We start from the raw sequence: 20,317 nt of genomic DNA, 5'->3' as shown, positions 1-20,317 counted from the left end.
CGACCCTGCGGATCCTGCCCGAGCCGAGCGTTACCTGCTCCGGGCCGGCGGCCATGCACAGGCTCAGGGCCGTGCGGGCCCCGCTGAGGGAATGGGGGGGGTGGCTGTTTTGGGGGAAAAAAAACAGGATTTAGGGGAAAGGGAGGGGAAGATAATGCTGTTGATGCTGTGGCCACCAAGCATGGCAGCTTTGCTTCTCCGTGCCTTGCTTCATCTCAGCCCACAGCCCCCAAATGACCTCTTTTTCACCCAAAAAACCTCCTCCCCTTCCCTCTCGCTGGAGGGAGGTGGGGGAGGGACAGGGAGCCCCAGAACCTCCTCCTGCACCCAACGGTGCCGTGGCAGGGTTGGGGGCACCTCTGGAGGTCGCCTGGTCCACCCTCTCTGGTCTGGATACCTCTGTGGGTGGAGAATTCACCCTCTCTGGGCAGCTTTGTGCCAGCACTTGGTTGCCTTCAAGATGAGAAAGTGTTTCTTGAAGTTCAGAGGAACCTCCTGGGCTCCAGCCGGTGCCCATCACCCCATGCCCTGGTGCCAGGCACAGGGAAGAGCCCAGCTCCACCTTCACACCCGCCTCGTCACGTTATTTATATTTTATAGGGTAACCCTGAACTTTGTCTTCTCCACTCCCAGCAGAGGTACTCCACTCCCTGCGTGATCTTGGTGGCCCTTTGGTGGACGCGCTCCAGTATGTCCACGTCTCTCTTGCAGGGGGGAGCCCGTGGCTGGACACAGCCCCCCATGAGCTGCCCACCAGCACCGCGGGGCAGGATCACCTCCCTCAATCCCCTCCAACGCTCCTCACGCGGCACCATCAGCCCTCTTTGCCCCAAGGGCACACGTTGGTGGCTCATGGTGGCTACCAGGACCTCCAGGTCCTTTTCTGCTGAGCTGATTTCCAGCCTGGAGGTGCTCAGTGTGTCCTGGTGCCCGGGGCTGCTCTTCCCCAGGGGCAGGACTTTGTGCTTCCCATGGTTGAAAGTGGATTTGGCAGTCAGCTCTCAGCACCCAGCCAGGATGGAGCAGACTCCACTCAAACCTGGGAACAAGGTATCAGCCACAGTGCCCACAGGTCTTGGGACCCAGAGCAGGGACCGCGCTGCGCTCCCTCCCTTCTGCTCCACCTCCCAACAGCCCTACCTGCACCCGGTGCAGGACAAGGAGCCATCTCCAGCCCCTCATGCATCTCGCATGAACCGAGCTGTACATCCTCTGCCATGGCCAAGACTGGGCAGAGCACGGAGCGCTGGAGCAGAACGGAGTCGCGTCGCCCCACCACAGCCAGGAGCGAACAGACACCACACACCATCGGGGAAGCGTCACCTTCTTTAATTAAAAATAAAAATATAAGAGAAGTCCAGGCTGCCATGTGGATGCTGGGGGGCTTCAGGCTGGACAGAGAATGGGCTCCCCTCCACCAGGGACTCCTCTCCACCAAGGCTGGGGCAAAGCCCCGCTCCTTGTGCCAAGCCTCCAAAACACACCTCAATGCCCTCCCAAAGCTGGGAAGCCCCTGGGGAGCTCCTGCTCTGCCCCGAGGGCTCAGCTCCTCTGCCCAGGGCTGTGCAAATTCAAAAGGAACAATCCTGGAGGGACCTGTGAGAGCCTAGAGTGCTCCTTGGCCTCCTCTTCCTCGCTTGCCACCCCCGAGGGTCAGGAAGTAGATGTGGCACCAGCATGAAGAGGATGGTCCTCATGACACCGATCCCACAGCCCAGACTGGGATGGGCAGTGGCAGTGGCAGAGAGAGCCCCGGGAAAGGCACAGCGGGAAGTGTATTCACGATGGAGAATGTTTTAATTCAGCATTTCCGTCCCAAGAGCAAAGCTGAGGGTTCTTCACCCAAAGGTGACGGTGTCTGCAGTGCGTGGCCACCGGGGGGTCCTGGTGCGGGGACCCACAGGGCCCATCACGCTCGGCGCGCCTTCTTGCTTTTCTTTTTCTCCTCTTTGACGGCAGTGTCATGGGCTTTCCTCTTGGCAGCCAGTTTGTTTGCCTACGGAGAAACCCCCGCCCCAAGACCCACTGTCAGGCATCTCTACCCTCGGTCCCACCAAACCCTCTGGTGGCACGTGGGGGAGATGGACCCATCTGCTGCCAGCACCCAGGCCAGGCGTGGGGCATGGAGAGTGGCGGCAGCTCCCGAGGGAGCACAAGGAGCTCTGCCCCATCAGGGTTGAGAGGCCGCAGCCCAGTGATGCTGGGGAAGAGGCTGGTAGAGCCTCACCCGTGCCCACCTCTGCTCAATGTCCTCACTGGGTACAGGGAGGAGTGGAAGGAGCAGCCCAGAGCGGGCACAGTGTGGGAAGCAGATGCTGCTGTCTCTCTCCTGGGATGGGGACAGACTCAGCTTTAGCGATCCGTAGCTGTGAGCCAGTTTGGGAAGAGCCAGCACCAGGATGGGCGCAGAGCAGCCCTACGCTCGTACCTCTCGGACTTTGCGCTTCTTGCCAAACATGATCTTCTTGTAGAGATACTTCTCCCTTTTCTTCATCATCATGATAGCCAGACGCTTCTCCTCGCTCTGCTGCTCCTGCTCCAGGCGCTGCCTGTCCTCCAGCCGCAGCTTGCCAGCGGTCACCTTCACGGGAAGTGCCTGCGAGGAGCCAGAGAGCTCAGGACCCCGAATGCCAAGAGCCCACCACCCTTCTCCAGGGATGAAGGTTTTCACACCATTCACTAGAGTCCGCGGAAGAGCCGCAGCACCCTCCGGACCGGGCGGCAGGTCCTGAGCGTGAATGGGAGCTGCAGCTCATGAACATCAGCCCAGGACCAGAAGCGTGGTGGTGGCCCCAGGAGCAGCACTGCCCTGGCTGTCCCACAGCAGGGACCTGGCCGGGACACCCCATGGCGAGCAGAGCCCCGGCAGGGACGGAGCTCACCAGAGCTGCCTCCTCCCGGGGCTCCCGCCCCGCTGCCAGTACCTTGTTGCTCTGAGCCTTCTGCTCTTCCATCTTCTTTAGTTTCATCTCTTCTTCCTTTTCAGACTCATCTTCCTCCTCCTCCTCTTCTTCTCTCTCATTGTCATCCTCCTCTTCTTCCTCTTCCTCCTCCTCCTCCTCACTCTCTTCATCTGCAGGGAGACCACCGTTACCAACGGGAGAGCAGTTGCTGGCGCTGGAGCAGGTGCAGCCCTGCTGAGGCAGCACCACTGCCCGGCTCCTCTCCTCCTCCGACCTCGGAGCCTCACGTCACCTGGGTTCTCGCCCCTCTGCATGGCCAGCAGCTTCAGCTTCTCCGGAGGGACATAGTCTCCTTCCTGCTCCGTCACGAAGGGCGAGAGGTGCGGGGGCAGCATCACGCCAGGGAAGTAGTCGGCCACGGGCAGGCAGAGCTTGGCATTGACGGAGTCGAAGACCCACTGAGGCTGCAGGTAATACCTGTGGGGCAGAGGGACACGGGGTCAGGCTCCTGCCTCCCACCCCAGGCTCTGGAGCCCATGGGGCTGCGAGGGAGCGGAACATGGGACAGCTCTGGGACAACCAGGGACACTCACTAGCCCAGGTGCCCCCATTCTGGGGACAGGCCAGCTGCCTCACCCACCTGCCAACAACCTGCTGCTCCACCCGGGGCCGGTCAACAATCTGGTGGGTGATGGAACGGTCGCTCACATCGTAGGTGGCACCGATACACAGGGACTTGTCCCAGGAGACCTGGCCACCAAAGCACCTGCCAGCAAAACACACCGAGGAGTCAGGCAGGCAGCAGGGACCCTGAGGGTCACCTCACCCGTGGGACATCAGGCAGATTGGCCTCAAAAGGCCTGACGGAGAGGCTGGCAGAGGCCAGCACGGGGCAGCAGGGCTGCCGAGGGACAGCTTGCCCACCACGTACCGGATGACGAAGGCCAGCGGCTCTCGAGGCACCTCCCTGTTGAGGAAGAAGCGCAGCCCTTCAAACAGCTTTTTGTGCTTCTCCAGGGCCTCCTGCTCCTTCTTCCTTGCGTCCATCTGCTCCGCTGTCTCCTGCTCAGAGCAAAGCACTCAGCCTCCTCCTCACGGAGGGCTCTCAGATGCCGTCCCCACCCTCCTGCCAGTCCCTCCCAGCACCACACCAGACAGAGTCACCCAAAGCCAGGGCTGAGCCCCCCCACCAGGCTCTTACCCCCTCCACCGGGAACTCATCCATCTCCACCTCATCCTCGTGGGTCGGTGCCACCATGCGGGCCAGGCTGGCACTCAGAGCCGACAGTTTCTGCAGCGGGAAGAGACCGAGACAGCGTCACACCCACCCGGTGCTTCGGAGATGGGAAAAGATGCAGCCTCACGGAGGAAGGAGAAGGTGATTTCTCAGAGCGAGAGGCCAAAAGACCTTCCCCTGGGATTACACAGACGTTCAGCCTCCTCCATGCACTGTCCCACCCTGCAGTGTCCGGCACCGGGGCTTCGGAGGGTCCTGTGTCATGCATGGGGGAGGCCAGCGGCCTGTGAGGCCAAGCCACAGCTCCTCCCTTGGCCAGTGTACAGGGACGGGGGTCTGGAACCAGTCCCCTACACCACGTGGAGATCAGGCTCTGCTCCTCAGCCCCTGCATGCCGAGAGCTCCACACCAGGACGGGGTTTGTGATCAGGTGACTTGGGCTGGGGTGACAGCAGCGTCCCTCACCTCCAGGTAGCTCTCCGAATCCATGGCATACTCCTTGCCCTCCACGGGCTTCAGCTCAACATCAGCCTGGCCATCGATCTGGGGAGAAACAGAAAGATGGAAGGACAGCTCCCAAATTCAGAGCCCCCAGACATCCCCCCCAGCCCTCCACCACGGGCTTGCTTCCCACCACCTGCACCAGGTGGGACAGCACAGCATGTCCCCAGGGGCAGGTGGTGGCCTCACCTTCGGGGGGTAGAGCAAGTTGAGGGACTGGTAAAGGCGAAAGTTGACGAAGCCCAGGAGGGTGGTGTAAAACTCGGTGAAGGTGGCCATCACACGGTAATCCACGTCCGTTGGGTGCTGCAGGCACACGGGAAGGGTGAGGACACAAGGACAAAGGATCAGAGTCCCCTCTGCAGGGACAGGGTCCTGTCCCATCCGTACAGGGAGGAGGTTCCTTCCCCCTTCACTGTGAGGTCTGGAGATCCACAGCCACTGCCAGACACTGGGCAGGGCGAGCTCTCCAGGCTGGCCCTGCTGCCACCCCTCCGTGAAAGGGCCTGCTCGGATGGAGCACCCCATCCCATCATGGATGGGGACCTCGGGGGCTTGGTCCAGGGACTCTGCTGCTTTGTGTGAGAAGTGCAGCAAAGCAGCTCAAGAGCAGGGCAAGGAGCTGAGATCCAGCAGGGACCCAACCAGCTCCCCAGAAGCCAAGGGAGCGAGAAGTGATGCTGGCTGGGAAGGACACGGGTTGGCCAAGGAGATGCTGCGGGGGCGAGCTGGGAAGGTGAGCCCCAGCACAGGACATACCAAAAGCCACAAAGCTGCAAAGCCTCAACCCAACCGTGCCACGCCCTGGAAAATTCTGGGGCGAAACAAGAGGGCATTGCCAGGATGGTGAAGCCCTGCATGCCAAGGATCTTGGCAAGGTGCAGCACGCAGCTGTCCTGGCACGGAGGCACCCATAGCTCTCCCCAGACCCTGTCTCCGCCTGGACCACGCAGCGGGCACGGCAGAACCACCCTGGCAGAGGGTGCAGGGTCTGATTTGTCTCTTCCTTCTGTGCCACCAGCCTCATTCCTGCAGGTTAATCTTTACTTGCTGATTATGGCACATTTTAATAATTGACAAATGGAAACAAGGAACTGGGGAGACTGGTACAGCCAGGTGCAGGGGACATGGGTGTAGCCATCCTGGGGCGGTATAAGAGGGTTGTGTCCCCGGGCACCTCCCAAGCCGCGCCTTGTGGTCTCTGCCACAGGCTGGGCACAGCCTCGCCTGCCTCTGCAGCGCGAGAGCCGCAGAACGGAGCCTCGACCCTTCCCCGGCCACAGGGACGGGAGCAGCACGGATCCTGCCGCACTCTTCCCAGAAACTCACATCGTGGGCGAAGGCATAAGGGGTGATCCAGGTGACGGGCTGCCCCAGCACCTCGGCCTGGTAGTAGATGCCCTTGATGGAGAGGAAGACCTGGCAGGGAACAGCATGAGGGCTCAGCAGGAGGAAGGCCACCACGGGTGCTCCCTTCTCCCTGTCCTCTTTAACCCTTTTTCCATCAGCAGGTTCATCAGGGGAGTGTCACATCTGGAAGGACTCGTTCCCCATCCAAAGCTGCTAGCACAGCTGGCCCCGTGCTCTCCTGGGGCACAAGTCCACCACCCCCGCCTCCGTGGCCCCCCCGGGGCAGGGAAGGTCTCGGCCCCGTCCCTCCTCACAGCACCCACCTTGCGCAGGGAGCGGGAGGCGATGACATAGTTCAGGAACTCCACGGCCAAGCGCCGGCAGAGCTGGATGGTCTGGACATGGCACTTGCCCGTCCGTGGGAAGGTAGAGAAGAGGAAGCACATGGAGAGGGCATCGTCCAGGTCCCGCAGTGCGTCTACGAAGGTTGGGTACCTGTGCCCGGGCAGGAGGAGAACAGGGAATCACACCCAGCTCCAGTGTCCACCAAAAGCCACTGAGGCTGGTGGAGAAAGGACGTGGGGACTGCCAAGCATCCATCTCCTGCACGTCCCCCCAAAGCTGGTGACCCACAGGGATGGGGTGTCCCTCCCAGGCACCGAGGAGCCTGCGGCCACACAGGGGCCCGCGAGCAGCTGCCGGGGTTCAAGGCTCTCCAAGGAGCCAGGAACATCCCGGCGAGGGGCTGGCAACCCCTGATTATGGGGTGGGCGTAAACAGGTTTCAGGGCACCCATAAGGACAGTGCTGGGGAATCCCAGCCCCGGCCTGTGGTGGACACCAGCACGTGGTGCTCCTTGGCCAGACGGATGAGGCCCGGATGAAAGCTGCAGGACTCAAACACTGCGCTCGGAAGGAGATCGCGCAGCCCCACAGACACCGAGTGCCCGGAGCATCTCCTCTCCTGAGCACAGAGCTGGTCGGGGTGGCCCGTGTCTCTTGGTGCTCCTCCTCTCTCCCCTCTCCGCATCAGGCACCACCGGGATAACGAGGAGACCTGGCAGAGCAGGTCCCCTCTCTCCCAGGTCCTCTCCTCTCTCACTGCCACCAAATTCACCAACTCTGTTGGCATGGTTCACCCTCCACCAGCTCTTCCTCCAAGGAAAACACAGCTCAGGGAGAGGAGGACAGCTCTCAGCATCTTCCTGGAGATCCTGGAGCCATCTAGGATGGCAAGTACTCCCTGTTCGCTCACACTTTGCTACACCTTCTCCTCCAGCCCAGAAACACCATTTTCCATCCAAACCTCCAGAACTACTACAGGAGGTGGATTCCTAAAGAGGGACGGACATGGTGAAGGCTCCACAGGTCCAGGTGGCCATGGGGAAAGCTCATCCCAAGAGAAGTCGGCTCTGCTGGGACTTGGCTGGTGGCTCACCTCTCCTTCACAATGTGGTCGAGCTTGTAGCTGGGCTTGTTGTCCTTCAGACGGTCTACAGTGCTCCACTCGCTCTTCCCGTACGCCTTCCGGAGCTTCCGGACAAACACCTGTGGGGAAAGCGGGAGGATGGGGGCTCTGCGGTAGAGAAGGACCCCCCAGCGGCCCCTTGGGCACCATCCCGGGGGTCTCCTGTGGGATAACGAACCTTATACTCCCGGAACTTGTTGACGATGGGCTCGTGAAGGAGGAACCTGATGTCCTTAAGGAGATAGAAGGTCCGGGGCGCGGTGGAGCCTTTGTTCACCTTCTTCTTGTGCTTGGGCTCGTGGGGGTAAATCCCCTTCAGGATGCAGAGGCGCCTGGAACGGCAACGCGGTGAGCACCCGTGTTCCCCCACGCGGAACACCCCAGGGGCCTTTCCCTGGGGTTCCGCTGCCACCCCTCGAGAGGAGGAAGAAACCCCAAAATTCCGCAACCTGGAACCCCGGGACATGTGGGACACACCACCACACTCCAGAGGGAAAGGGTCACCCCGTGCACCCATCACGGGCTCGAGCCTCTGCTGCTTCCCTGAGGGAATATGGGGGTCCAGGGGGCTTGGGGGGGTGGGGGTTTTGGGGTCTGGGGGGTTTTGGAGAGCCCCAGGGGGGTTTTGGGGGAGTCTGGGAAGGTTTGGGGGGCCCGGGGGGGAGTTTGCAGGAGCCCAGGGGAGGTTTTGGGAGGGTCCAGGGGGTTTCAGGGGGTACGGGGGGAGGGGGTTTTGGGGCACCCCGGGGGGGATTTGGGGGCTCGGGGGAGTCTGGGGGGGTTTTGGGGTTCCAGGGGCACCTGAAGTCGGGCAGGCTCAGCTGCAGCTTCTTCCGTGCCCGGTTGCGGGTGATGTAGTTGGTGGCGGATCCTCGCTCGTACTGGGGAGAGATGGGAATGTCGGGGGGGGACTCGGCACGGGGTGGCGGGAGGACCGCGGTCGGGAGCGGCAGCCCCGAAGCCACCGGCGCTTGTAGGGAGAAACGGGCACCGGTGGGGGGAGCAGAAAGGAGCCACCGGGCACAGGCAGCTGGGGGTGGGGGGAGAGACTGGGCACCGGCGGCAGGTACGGTGCTACACGGGCGGGAACTGGAACCGGGGGGACATCAGCACTGGACGAGGGGAGGTGAGCACCGGTACCGAAGGGAGAGGGGCACGACAGGGGCAAGCACCGGTACCGTACAGGGGGCGGGGGGAGCACCGGCAACGGAGGGGAGGGACCACGACACGGGAGGGCACGGCGGGAGACGGAGGAGCGCGAGCGTGGCCGCCGAGCGGGGCACGGGGAGGGGGAAGGGGGACGCTCCGGTAACCGGGCCGGGGGGGGGTAGAGGCGGCCAGGCCGCCCCAAGGTACCTTCTTCTTCTCCACCCCGCCCATGGCCCCGCCGCCGCCGCCGCCGCCCGCGTGCTCCCGGTACGCCGCAGGACCCCCGGTGTGACCCCACTCTGCCTGCGCCCGGGGCCCGCGCCCGCCGCAGCCGCCCCGGTCAGGAAGGCAGAGCGGGCAGAGCGGGCAGGGTGGGCAGAGCGGGCAGGCTGGGCACAGCGGGCAGGCGGCGGGGCCGGGCTCAGGCAGGCGTTCCGCGGGCAGCCCGCACGGCCTGGGCGACGGGGTCCTGCGGCGCGGGGCACGCTGGGATATAGCGGGGACGGTGCGGGGCGGCGGCAGTGGCCGCCCGTAGGGACGTGGGCGGCGGGTCCCGGTGCTGGTGCCACGCAGGAATCAGCGGCCTGGCTGGGGCTGCCCAGGCCCTGGCAGCTCCAGGGCCCTGGCAGGGTGCCGTGTGGTGCCCTCCGTGGGTGTTTTGTCCGCCCCGAGGTGCCCCTGGGTCCGGCACCCCCAGCAGGACACCCGTGGGTGCCCCCCCCCCCAGCCGGGCTGTGCCCCGTGAGGGTCCCCGGTGTGTCCCAGGCGGTGGCAGAAGCCGGTAGCCCCGTCGGCAGCCCGTGCCAGCTGCGGGGGTTCTGTGGGCGCAGGAGGGGGGTCGCACAGCCTGGCGCCCCGTTCCAGGCCCGGGAGCCCCCAGCCCCAGCAGCGCCCCGGGAGCCCGCTCCCCCCGGCCGCAGGGATTTACCCCTTGAGGGTCAGCGCCCCACACCCGCCCTCGTTAGCTGGGCTGGTCAATCCTCAGTTTCCCTCGTTCATCCCGCTTTTCCATAAAGATCCAGATAAAAGATTTAATAAAGATTTCAGAGGCTGTGGGGATGGAGGGTGCAGATTTTCGAGATTTTAATCTCTTTTTGTTTTTTTTTTTGGCTGACTGCGCGGTGATTTTGACCTGGCCACTGGCAGTTTGGGTCTCGCTGCCCCGGGCAGGGAGGCCTGGGTGCTCGTGGGGCTGGTGCCAGGTCAGGGAGGCAGGAGGGAAGAGCGGCCGCGGGCGCCTTCTCTCCGCCCCGGCACGGAGCAGCCCCGCTTCCCTTCCTTCGCCTCCAGCCAAAGTCCTTTCCCGTTTCTGCTGACTTGGCCCAGATGTGCGGAAACAGCCTCTGGTGACACCTTCCCGTCCCTGGCGGTGTCCCGGCCGGGCTCTGCCTGCCTCTGCCAGGCTGCCAGCCGTGCTGCACCGTGGCATTTGCCGCCTCGCTCCGGCATGTGGCTGCTCCTCGTCCTGCTGCAGGCTGCCGTCCTGCCAGCCCAGCTCTGCGGTGAGTATGGCAGCCCGTAGCCACCGGACCCCCACATCCTGCCAGGGGTCTTGCCCACACGGATAGTGCCCACAGCGCGTCCCTGAGCCAGCTGTGGTGGCCGAGAGGTCCCCAAGGAGTGGGGCTGGGGGGACGTTGGCCTCGTGAAGCCCCGCCGGTGGTGTTTGCCAGGGCCGAGCTCTCCCAGCACCCGCCTCATTCCTGTGCCCCCTTCTCCTGCCCAAAGCCAACCCACCCCGCTCCTGTGCCCACAGCTGCCCCACCACACTGGAGTCCTCTGGGGTCCGCTGGGGACAGGGTGCCACCCTGGCACCCTGCCAGCCCCACCAGCCTGGTGGCAGGGTGTCTGTGCCCAGGCTTTGGGCTCTCCGTGCTGCTGCTTCGTGTTGCATCTCTAATTTTGTTTCTTCCCCATTTTTGGGGGGAGGCTTGAGATTTTGGGACTTGAGGGAGGAACGCAGAGGGCACTGGGTGCACAGCAGGGTTGGGGTGCTGAGTCTCCATCTCCAGCTGTGGCAGGGGCTGCAGGTGCCACAGGGCTGGTGCTTGGGGTGGGTTTGGCCCCATCCTGCCCCCCCTCACCCTCTGCTCCCTCTCCCCGGGGCCGTGGGGGGCAGAAGCCCCAGGGGAGGCGGCAGCGGTGCGGGCACTGAGTGCCCAGCTGCTGGGGCTGGCGGTGGACCCGGCGAGGGACCCTGACCCCAGTGTCTACCTGGCCCTTCGCCTGGCCGGCGACCACCACGTGCGCCAGGAGGAGCAGTACCTGGCGCGGCTGCAGGACACCTTCCAGCACCGCTATGGCCGGTAGGTGCCCAGGGGGCACAATGGGTCCCCCCATGTGTGTCCCTGGGCGTTGTCCCCTGTGTCCCCCGCTGCCCCGGCAGCCCGCTGACACCGAGTGCCCGCAGGAGCCTGCAGGCAGTTGGCCAGCCCCACGTTGCACCCCACGGCCACCACCACCACCGGGATGCTGCGGCCCCCGAGCACAGCACGTACGTACGTGTGTGCCCACGGGGATGGTCCCCACCACTGGCGAGGTGACAGCCCCCGGGTGTGGAGCGGGGGCCCTGGCTGCCAGCAAGAGCTGACGCGGTGCCTTGCAGGAGCACTGAGGTGGAATGGCCGGAGACGGGGCGGCTGGCGCTGTACCTGCTGGGGCTGCGGGCTGCTTGTCCCCCACCAGAGCCCAGTCCCCAGCGCTCACTGGTGACGTGGCTGAAGTACTACCTGGAGGAGGACTGGGCAGGTGAGAGCATCGCCATGAGGCAACAGCGGCGAGCACCCACCCATGTGCCAGCACGTCTGGCCATGGGGCCACCAGCTCGCCCTGGTGACACCACACCTCGTCCCCAGGCTCCCGACACCACGGCCACCCCCTCACCAGTTACTACCAGTACAGCCTGGGCGTGCTGGCGCTGTGCGTCCACCGCAAGCGGGTGCGGGAGGAGGTGATCCGCCGGCTCCTGGTGGCTGAGCAGCATGGCAGGTTCGGGCACGCTGGTGGCAGCGCTGTGGGTAAGCGACCGCAGGGACCGGTGGGGTGGTGGCAACCCACGGCGGGCACAGGGCATCCAGGGTGATGCCGTGCCCCCGCAGACACGGAGGCGGTGGCGGCGCTGGCCTTCACCTGCCTGGAGCGGGAGCGGCTGGTGGGGACCAGGCTGGCAGCGGAGCTGCGGGCGGCCAGGCACGAGGTGAGGAGGAAGATGGTCGAGGCGCAGAGCCAGGACGGCTTCTTCGGCAACGTGTACAGCACCCCGTGGGCCATGCAGGTGGGTGTTGTGTCGGGGGGGCCTCTGGGGTGGGGCCTGGGTGCTGGCACAGGTGGGAGCAGGGCTGCAGGAGTGGGTGTGGGTGCAGACAGGAGTGGAGGTTTGGGACATGGGTGCGTGCGTGTGCAGGGCTGGGGGCATACAGCGGTGTGGGCACAGGTGTGGGCAGCGCTGTGAGTGCAGGTCTGGGTGCAGGTGCGCACTGGGTGCGCGTGTGAGCGTCGGTGCAGGTGGGGTGAGCACAGACACAGGTGCGGGCACAAGCGTGGGTGCAGACATGGGTGCAGGTGCAGACGTGGGTGCAAATGTGGGTGGATACACGGGTACAGGTGTGGGTGCAGACATGGGTGCAATGGGTGCAAAAGTGGGTGGATACACGGGTACAGGTATGGGTGCAGGTGCAGACATGGGTGCCCAGGCAGAGGCAGCGGCCCCGGGGCAGGGGCTGGGCAGGTGGGCGACGCTCACCAGCAGCAGCAGTGCCTGCAGCCCTGGGACCCGACCCACCTCCCACCTTGGGCCACTGCCCCACCACCTTCCTCCCTCCTGCTGCCAGGTCTTCATCTCCACCAACACGTGCCGGACGCAGCCGGCGTACAGTCGGGCCATGGCTGCGCTGCTGGAGAACCTGGACGCCTTCACCACTGCCGCGACCATGGCCCAGGCGCTGCCAGTGCTGTATGGCCGCTCGTACCTGGACATCGCCTCTATGCGCTGCCAGGAGGAGCCGGGTAGGAGCCGGGGCGGTGCGGGGAGCCGAGGGGGAACCGGGATGGGGTTGGCAGAGGTGCCGTTGCGGTGGTGCCTTGGTGTCCGTAAGTGCCGTGGTGGCTTCCTTCTTGCAGACACGCTGACGCCCGTCAGCCCCGAGCCACTGCCCGTGGTGCCCGGCAACATGATGGTGCGGCTGGTGGTGGAGTGCCCCGAGCCGCGGTGCCCCCAGGAGCGGCTCTACGACCAGCTGGTGCCCGCACCTGCCAGCGCCTCCCTCCTGGATGTACTGAGGGCAGCTGCTGCGCAGGGACCCCACAACTTCACGTACGTGGTCCTGCGTGCTGGGGTGGGTGGGGGTCCCTGGGTGTCACACCCAGGGTGGCCACGTGCCCTGTGCCGCAGGCTCACCCCGGTGCCCACCGCCTGACTCCCTTGGCAGCAGATCTGCCCCACCGCCGGGGCCGGTCCCTCATCCCCCTCTCCCACCTGCCAGGTTTGACACCCAGCACACTGCCCAGGGCCCCTTTCTGAGCAGGGTGCTGGGGCTGGAGGCCCTGCAGCACAAGCGGAGCTACTGGCAGCTCCTCACCGCCCCCAACACCAGCCTGCAGATGGGTGAGTGATGGGTGGGGATCCCGGGGGAGGCGGTGGGGGTCCCCACACGGCCACTCCGTCACCCAGGGCCGCCGTCCCTCTCTCCACAGGTGTCGCCGATTACAGACCTCACGACGGGGAGACCCTCATCCTGCGCCTGAGCAAGTGGTAGAGGGCGAGGTGGGGGGGGCGAGGGCAATGAAACACCTGCCTTGGGCACAGGACCCGCTGGCTCCCTGCCTCCTGCTTTCCCTGTGCCCCATCTGCTGGCACCCCAGATCCACCCGGGGAGGAGGACAGGGCAGTCTTCCTGCGGGACTCCGTCCCTCCTACGGGCACGGTGGGATGGCAGCACCCAGACCAGCACCTCCTCCAGTCCCGGCCCCGCTTGGGGATGGGGCCAGCAGCTGCTGGGAGCAGCTGGTTTTGGGGTGCCCAAAGCAGCTGGTTTGGGGAGTCTGAGCCAGTGCTGCTCGTCCCCGGCACGCTGCCAGCCGGGGCTGTCCTCCTCTGGAAACCCTCTGGGGGGGACCCCCGGCCCTCCCCATTGAGCCCCCCCCCCCACCCTGAGGGCTCGGGGACCGTGGTGGCCCCAGTGCCACGCGCAGCCCCAGGGGGACCCCCTGGTGCGCCCCAAACCTGTGTGATCCCCTCCTGGGATTTAATCCAACCCCAAAAAACCCGCCAGGGGCAGCCGGCAGTGAACGGAGCTGAGGGAGGCAGCATCCGGGGCGGGGGGTGCTGCTGCGGTTCAGGGTCAGGGTGCCAACACGGGGGCGGGTGACACTCCCGGGCCGGCGGTGGGCAGCGATGGCGCCCGCCCTGCTGCTAGCGTGACTCAGCCGGGGGCTCTGACGCAGTCCCGCCGTCACCGGCACCGCGGAGGCCGCCCGTGCTCCGGCTACCGCCAGCCGCACCGCTCCACTCCGGTGGCGATGCATGGCTGCCACTTCCCAGCAGGCCCCGCTGTGCCGGGTGGCATCCCCAGGCCTGCCCCCTGCCCCGTACCCCCACCCCGCCACCCCCAGACCCCTGCACGGGTGGCCGTGACGTGCTCACAGCCCCGCGGGGAGGAGCCTCCCTCCCGCCGCTCCCCGCCATCACCAAACTTTCCGCTCGCTCCCTGCCGCCGGTGCTGCCGCCCTCGCACATGGCACCAGTGCCCCGGGGCTGAGCCTCGCCGCCACCACCCCCGGGACAGGTGACGCCACCGCCGCTGCCGGCAGGAACCAGAGACCCGCCATCGCCACCACCGTCACCACCGCTGTCGCCACTGCCATCACCGCTGCCGACTCCTGGGGCCAGCGGCTTTTGGCACGGCGCAGGAGGACGGGGCAGAGCGGAGGGTGGCAGCGAGGGGGAGTGGAGCCGGTGCCCATGTGCCTGCGGTCCCGGCGGGACGATGAAGCAGCGATGACGGCCGCCGAGGGCACCCTCCGGCCCTGGAAGCCGGATCCAGGGCAGGCAGAGGGGGGGCGGCCGCCCCCGGGGCCGGCGCTGCCCCTGACCCTCACCGTCCTGGCCTGGCTGGGCACGGGCACCACCATGGCCGGCCTCAACAAATGGATCTTCGCCACCCACGGCTTCCGCTACCCGCTGCTGCTCTCGTCCCTCCACATGCTATCGGGGGTGGCTGTGGGGTACCCGCTGGACTGGGCACGGGGACCATCACCGCTGCCACCCCGGCCCCGCGCCAGGATCTACCTGCTCAGCCTCACCTTCTGCACCAGCGTGGCGTTGGGCAACCTGGGCTTGAGCTACGTGCAGCTGGACGTGGCGCAGGCGGTGGCCACCACCACGCCACTGGTCACCCTGCTGCTGTCGGGGCTGCTGGGTGGCCGGCGGCACCACCCGCTGCAGTACGCTGCCATGGGGCCCGTCTGCGCCGGGGCTGCCTGCAGCATCGCCGGCGGGCTCCGCTTCCACCAGCCTGGCTGCGGCTTCCTCCTGGCTGCCACCGTCCTCCGCGCCCTCAAGTCCATACAGCAGAGTAAGTGCCACCCGCTTGTCCCGGTCCTGTCCGTCTGCCCGCTTTCCCCTGGCACAGCCCCTGGTGCACGGGGTGCTGGTGTCACCCCGGTGTTAGTGATGCTCCCTGCCCGCCCTGGACCCGGTGCCACTCCATTGCCACCCCAACCCTTGTGGGGCTCTGGCCTCAGTGTCACTACAGCCCCGGTGCCAACCTGTGCCATCTGAGTCCCAGTGCCACCCGCTGCCCGCCTTGGCCCTGGTGCCACCGCAGTGCCCCTTTAGCCTCCATGCCACCCTGGCCCTGGTATCGCTTGCTGCCTACCCTGTCACTGGTGTCATACCAGTGTCACCCCAGCCTCAGCACCACCCTGTCACTGGTGCCACCCCAATGCCACCCCCTGCCCACCCTGTCCTTGATACCACCCCAGTGCCATGCTGGTGCCATCCTGGTGCCACCCCTTGCCCACCCTGTCCCTGGTGCCACCTCAATGCCATCCCGATGCCATCTCAGTGCCAACCCCTGCCCACCCTGTGCCTGATGCCACCTTAATGCCATCCTGATGCCATCTCAGTGCCAACCTCTGCCCACCCTGTGCCTGATGCCACCTTAATGCCATCCTGATGCCATCTCAGTGCCACCCCCTGCCCACCCTGTCCCTGATGCCATCCCAGTGTCAACCCTTTCCCAGTCTGTCCCTGATGCCACCCCAGGCCACCCTCACCCCCCTCAGGGCTGTGCTGTGGTCCTTACCCCGAGGTGACCCTGGTTTGTTGGTGATGAACACCTTGGTGTCCCTGTGGTGGCCCGCGGGCACCGCTGGCTCCTGGTGATGCTGTCCTTGGGCCATGACGGGGTGGCAGTACCTTTACCTGGCACAGGGACAGCAGGCTGCCCCGTCCCCATCCCCGTGGGTTTCCCCTCACCAGCACTGTGGGCTGCCAGGTCCCCTGTGAGTGCCCGTGCCAAGCGGCATCGTCCCTGTGCCCCCTGGCAGCCGTGGTGCCACTTGGGCCATGATGACCTTGGCACTGTGGGGATGGGCTCTGGCGTGGGGCCGAGCACAAGGCACACCCCCCGTGCCGTCCCCAAGGTCTCTGGGGGCACCGCCGGTGGGTATCGGGGTGCTGTGGCCACCTGGGGGACATCACCGCCCAGCACCCACCCTGGGCCCCTCGTCACCCCTGGGACATGGCGGGTGGCCCTGGGAGGCTGGGGGCTGCTCCGTCTGCCCGGGACACGGCACATGCGCCCCCCGTGCACGGCAGTCGGCGCAGCTGTGCCCGCTGTCCCCGCATGACTCGGGGGACATGCGAGGACAGGGAGGGGACTGGCCACACACCCGGAAATGTGGCTGCCAGCTGCAAAATCAGCCAAAAAAAACAGGGGGGTGGGGGGGATGGGGGGGTAGAAGCCACATGCGCTCCAAAACAAGGTGGGGAAACTGCCTGTCCAACCCTGTGGCACCCTGGGCCCTGACCCAGTGCACCCTCCCCGACCCAGTGCACCCCCTGACCCAGGGCATCCCCAAACAAGGGCACCCCTGACCCAGGGCACCCCTGACCCAAGGCACCCCAAACCAGTGCACCCCCACAACCAGGGCACCCCCTGACCCAGGGCACCCCTGAACCACTGCACCCCCAAACCAGTGCACTCCCTGACCCAGGGCACCCCCTGACCCAGGCACCCCTGACCCAGGGCACCCCAAACCAGGGCACCCCCTGACCCAGGGCACCCCAAATCAGTGCACCCCCTGACCCAGGGCACCCCAAACCAGTGCACCCCTGACCCAGGGCACCTCCTGACCCAGGGCACCCCCAGAAGCAGGGCACCTCCAAACCAGAGCACCCGCAGAACCTGAGCACCCCTGACCCCGAGCACCCCCAGCCCCATGGACGGGGCTGCCCCCCCTGTTTCTCCCCTCCCAGTCATATTTGGGATATCTTAACCGCTTGGCCCCTGAGTGGGGGCTCGTGTCGGTGGGTGCCCCTGTGGGTGCTGGGTGCTCCCGCTGGGATGCTGCGGGTGTCCTGCTGACTGTCCCCGTCCGCCCCCAGGTCTGCTGCTGCAGGAGGAGCGGCTGGACGCCCTCTCCCTCCTCTGCCTCACCTCCCTGCCCAGTTTCTGCCTGCTCTTCGGGGCGGCCGTGGCGCTGGAGGTGGGTCCCTCGTGGGAGGGGGTCCTGCGCTACGATGGCACCCTCTGGGCCTGCGTCCTGCTCAGCTGCCTGGGCTCCGTCCTCTACAACCTGGCCACCTGCTGCGTCCTCTCCCTCACCTCCGCCCTCACCGTCCACGTCCTGGGCAACCTCACCGTGGTGGGCAACCTGCTGCTCTCCCGCCTGCTCTTCGGCAGCCATCTGAGCGGGCTCAGCTACCTGGGCATTGCGCTCACACTGGCCGGGATGTTCATGTACCACCAGCCGGACCTCATCGCTGCGCGCTGGGCAGCACGGCCGGGACGGCGGCCCCGTGGGCGGGAGTAGTGGCCCCACTGTGGCACGGGGGCAGACGGGAAGCTGGGGCGGCCGTGGAGCGTGGGCGAGCACGACTCTGTGTGCACGCGTGTGTGCTGGTGCGCACAGTGCTGTGTGCATGGACGTGCTGGTGTGCACGGCTCTGCGTGCACGTGTGTGTGCTGGTGTGCACGGCGCTGTGTGCACACGTGTGCTGATGTGCATGGTGCTGTGCACGGTGCTGTGCACATGGATGTGCTGGTGTGCACAGTGCTGTGTGCATGGATGTGCTGGTGTGCATGGCGCTGTGCGCACACATGTGCTGGTGTGTATAGCACTGTGCACATGGATGTGCTGGTGGGCACAGTTCTGCGTGCACATGTGTTTGCTGGTGTGCACGGCTCTGCGTGCACGCGTGTGCTGATGTGCACTTTGCTGTGTGCATGGATGTGCTGGTGTGCATAGCGCTGTGTGCATGGATGTGCTGGTGTGCATGGCTCTGTGTGCACACATGTGCTGCTTTGCACAGCTGTGTGCATACGTGTGCTAGTTTGCACAGTTGTGCGTGCACACACGTGCTGGTGTGCACAGCACTGTGGACATAGATGTGCTGGTGAGCATGGCTCTGCATGCACACGTGTTTGCTGGTGTGCACAGCCCTGTGTGCACACACGTGTAGTGGTGTGCACAGCTCTGTGTGCACCTGGGCATGCTGGTGTGCATTGCCCTGTGTGCACACATGTGTTTTTTGGTTTGCACAGATCTGTGTGCGGGTGTGCACAGCACTGTGCACATGGATGTGCTAGCATGCACAAGCTCTTTGTGCACGTCTGTTGTGTGCACAGCTCTGTGCACGTGTGTGTGCTGCTGTTCATGGCACTGTGTGTGTGTCTCGATGTGCACGGCTCCGTGTGCACATGTCTGCTGATGTGCACGGCGCTGTGCATGTGTGTGTGCTGGTGTGCACACGTGTGTTGATGTGCACAGGCTCTGCGTGTGCAATTGGGTCTGTGTGCACAGTTGCGCGTGCATGTGGGCCCGTCCGGGTGTGCACAGGCTCTGCAAGCGTGAGTGGGTCTCTGTGTGTGCTGTGCGTGCAGGGGGGCACGTGTGTGCTGGTGTGGGAAGGCTCTGTGTGTGCAAGCAGGTCTCACGCATGTGGGCACGTGTGCATAGCTTTAGACTCTGTACGTGTGAGTGTGTCTGTGTGCACGGCTCTACATGCGTGTGGGCGTGCATGTGCTGGTGTGCACAGGTTCTGCGTGTGCAAGCGTGTTGCTGGGTGTACAGAACCTTATGTGGAGGTGTGCACATGCGCATTGGTGCGCACAGGCTCTGCACGAGCATCCCTGTGCATGAGAGCATGCGTGTGCTGGTGTGCACAGGCTCCGCGTGTGCAAGCAGCTCTCATGCCTGTGGGCACGGGTGTGCTGTGCACAAGTACTGTGTGCGCAGCGTGTCCCTGTGCAGAGCCTTACGTGTGCACAGCTGTGTTGGCGTGCACAGCCTCTGCTTGCACACGTGCACAGATGCAGCACCACACGTGCACAGCTCAGCGTGCACAGGGGTGTGTGTGTGCAGGTTCTGGTGTGCACGCTGGCTCTGTGCAGGTGAGCAGGTACCTGCGTGCTCGTGCAGCTGTGTGCCCCGCCCCTGCACGCGTGTCCTCGTGCGCACACGCAGGCTGGTCACGGGGAGGGACATGGCTGTGGATACACGACTCTGCGTGTCCGACTGCCGTCCTGCCTGGGGAAACACCGAGCAGCGTGCGCACGTGTGTGTGTGTGTGCACATGTACATGTGTGCACACGTGTGTGCACGTGTGTGTGCGTCACTACGGAGCTCTGCTGGCTGGAGTAACGCCGGGGCTGTGCGTACACACGGTTCCCGTGGCCGAACAAGCTGCCCGGGGCCGGGCTGGGTGAGTGTCCCCTCTCCTGTCCCCAGCCCTGCTGTGTCGTGCTGATCCCGCGGGGCTGTTGGTGCTGCTGCCATCGTCCTCGTTGTCCCCGCTGTGCCCTCCCGGCCACCACCGCCCCGCTCCCATCCCATCCCTCCGACCTTGCCACGGCTGGAGCGGGCAGACGCGGAGACGGTGAGCGCCCAGCGAAGGGGACGGGGATGGACCAGACCCACCCGCTGTCGCTGTGGGACGGTGCCGGCGTGTGGCACGGCACACACTCACCTTGACAAAGGGCTGTCCCGGCACGCGTACGCCCTGGCACCGACACTGGCACATGTGTGTGCGCACACCCTGATGGGCACACCGGCACCACCGCCCGCGGCGTCCGTGGCGGCTGCTGCCGCGCTCACCGTCTCCACGCCAGGGCCGAAGGACCTGGCTCTGATTGCACTTGTCCCGAAATAAAGTTCTATTTTTGTTGTACTCCACCCTTGGCTCCCCGGGCCATCTCCCACTCGAATCGCACACTGGCATCGTGGCAGGAAGGGAGGAACCAGCCTGTGTAGGGATGGGAAACTGAGGCACAGAAGTCCCTCGGGAAGCCCCAGCTCCCCAGGGCTGGGACTGGGACCCCTGCGCAGGACACAGGAGGGACGGGGTGATGGGGAGAGGAGTCACTGGCCACACGTGTCCGGAGAAGGGCCAGTCCTGCCGGGAGCCGGTGGCGGCTGCCCACAGCGCGGCTTCGCCCTGCCCCGGGGCAGCATGACGCTGGGCAGCGTCCATTGCCGGCGTCACCCC

At 65.4% G+C, this 20,317-nt stretch overlaps 3 protein-coding genes across 6 annotated transcripts; 2 read left to right on the top strand and 1 right to left on the bottom strand.

Annotated features, from left to right (window-relative positions):
* Positions 1-1,361: 1,361 nt before the first annotated feature.
* Positions 1,362-8,845, bottom strand: PES1 (pescadillo ribosomal biogenesis factor 1). Of its 3 annotated transcripts, none has more exons than XM_086623280.1 (15): positions 8,815-8,845; positions 8,260-8,339; positions 7,637-7,790; positions 7,429-7,538; positions 6,315-6,486; positions 5,971-6,060; positions 4,831-4,947; positions 4,606-4,683; positions 4,105-4,194; positions 3,835-3,965; positions 3,544-3,669; positions 3,196-3,380; positions 2,925-3,073; positions 2,429-2,614; positions 1,362-1,996 (listed from the first exon to the last, which is right to left on the bottom strand). In XM_086623280.1, exons 1-15 carry the CDS (start codon positions 8,836-8,838, stop codon positions 1,910-1,912), a joined length of 1,779 nt encoding a protein of 592 aa, XP_086479406.1. In that variant the 5' UTR covers positions 8,839-8,845; the 3' UTR covers positions 1,362-1,909. The 3 variants fall into 3 exon arrangements, with proteins under 3 accessions (XP_086479406.1, XP_086479405.1, XP_086479407.1); XM_086623279.1 differs by having other exon boundaries at positions 2,429-2,596; XM_086623281.1 differs by lacking the exon at positions 5,971-6,060 and having other exon boundaries at positions 2,429-2,596.
* Positions 8,846-10,045: 1,200 nt separating this feature from the next.
* TCN2 (transcobalamin 2) lies at positions 10,046-13,361 on the top strand. Of its 2 annotated transcripts, XM_086623670.1 has the most exons (11): positions 10,046-10,113; positions 10,440-10,453; positions 10,748-10,913; positions 11,018-11,113; positions 11,213-11,355; positions 11,463-11,624; positions 11,706-11,881; positions 12,438-12,612; positions 12,727-12,919; positions 13,089-13,210; positions 13,300-13,361. In XM_086623670.1, the coding sequence occupies exons 1-11, from the start codon at positions 10,055-10,057 to the stop codon at positions 13,359-13,361; spliced, it is 1,368 nt and encodes a 455-aa protein (XP_086479796.1). In that variant the 5' UTR covers positions 10,046-10,054. The 2 variants fall into 2 exon arrangements, with proteins under 2 accessions (XP_086479796.1, XP_086479795.1); XM_086623669.1 differs by lacking the exon at positions 10,440-10,453 and having other exon boundaries at positions 10,055-10,109; positions 10,727-10,913; positions 11,018-11,101.
* Positions 13,362-14,566: 1,205 nt separating this feature from the next.
* SLC35E4 (solute carrier family 35 member E4) lies at positions 14,567-17,643 on the top strand. Its single transcript, XM_086623710.1, has 2 exons — positions 14,567-15,179; positions 17,216-17,643. Exons 1-2 carry the CDS (start codon positions 14,567-14,569, stop codon positions 17,641-17,643), a joined length of 1,041 nt encoding a protein of 346 aa, XP_086479836.1.
* Positions 17,644-20,317: the final 2,674 nt, after the last annotated feature.

The sequence above is a fragment of the Tauraco erythrolophus genome, chromosome 19, assembly GCF_009769465.1.
Source record: "Tauraco erythrolophus isolate bTauEry1 chromosome 19, bTauEry1.pri, whole genome shotgun sequence".
Taxonomy (NCBI): domain Eukaryota; kingdom Metazoa; phylum Chordata; class Aves; order Musophagiformes; family Musophagidae; genus Tauraco; species Tauraco erythrolophus.
This window is presented reverse-complemented; position numbering and strand designations above follow the sequence as displayed.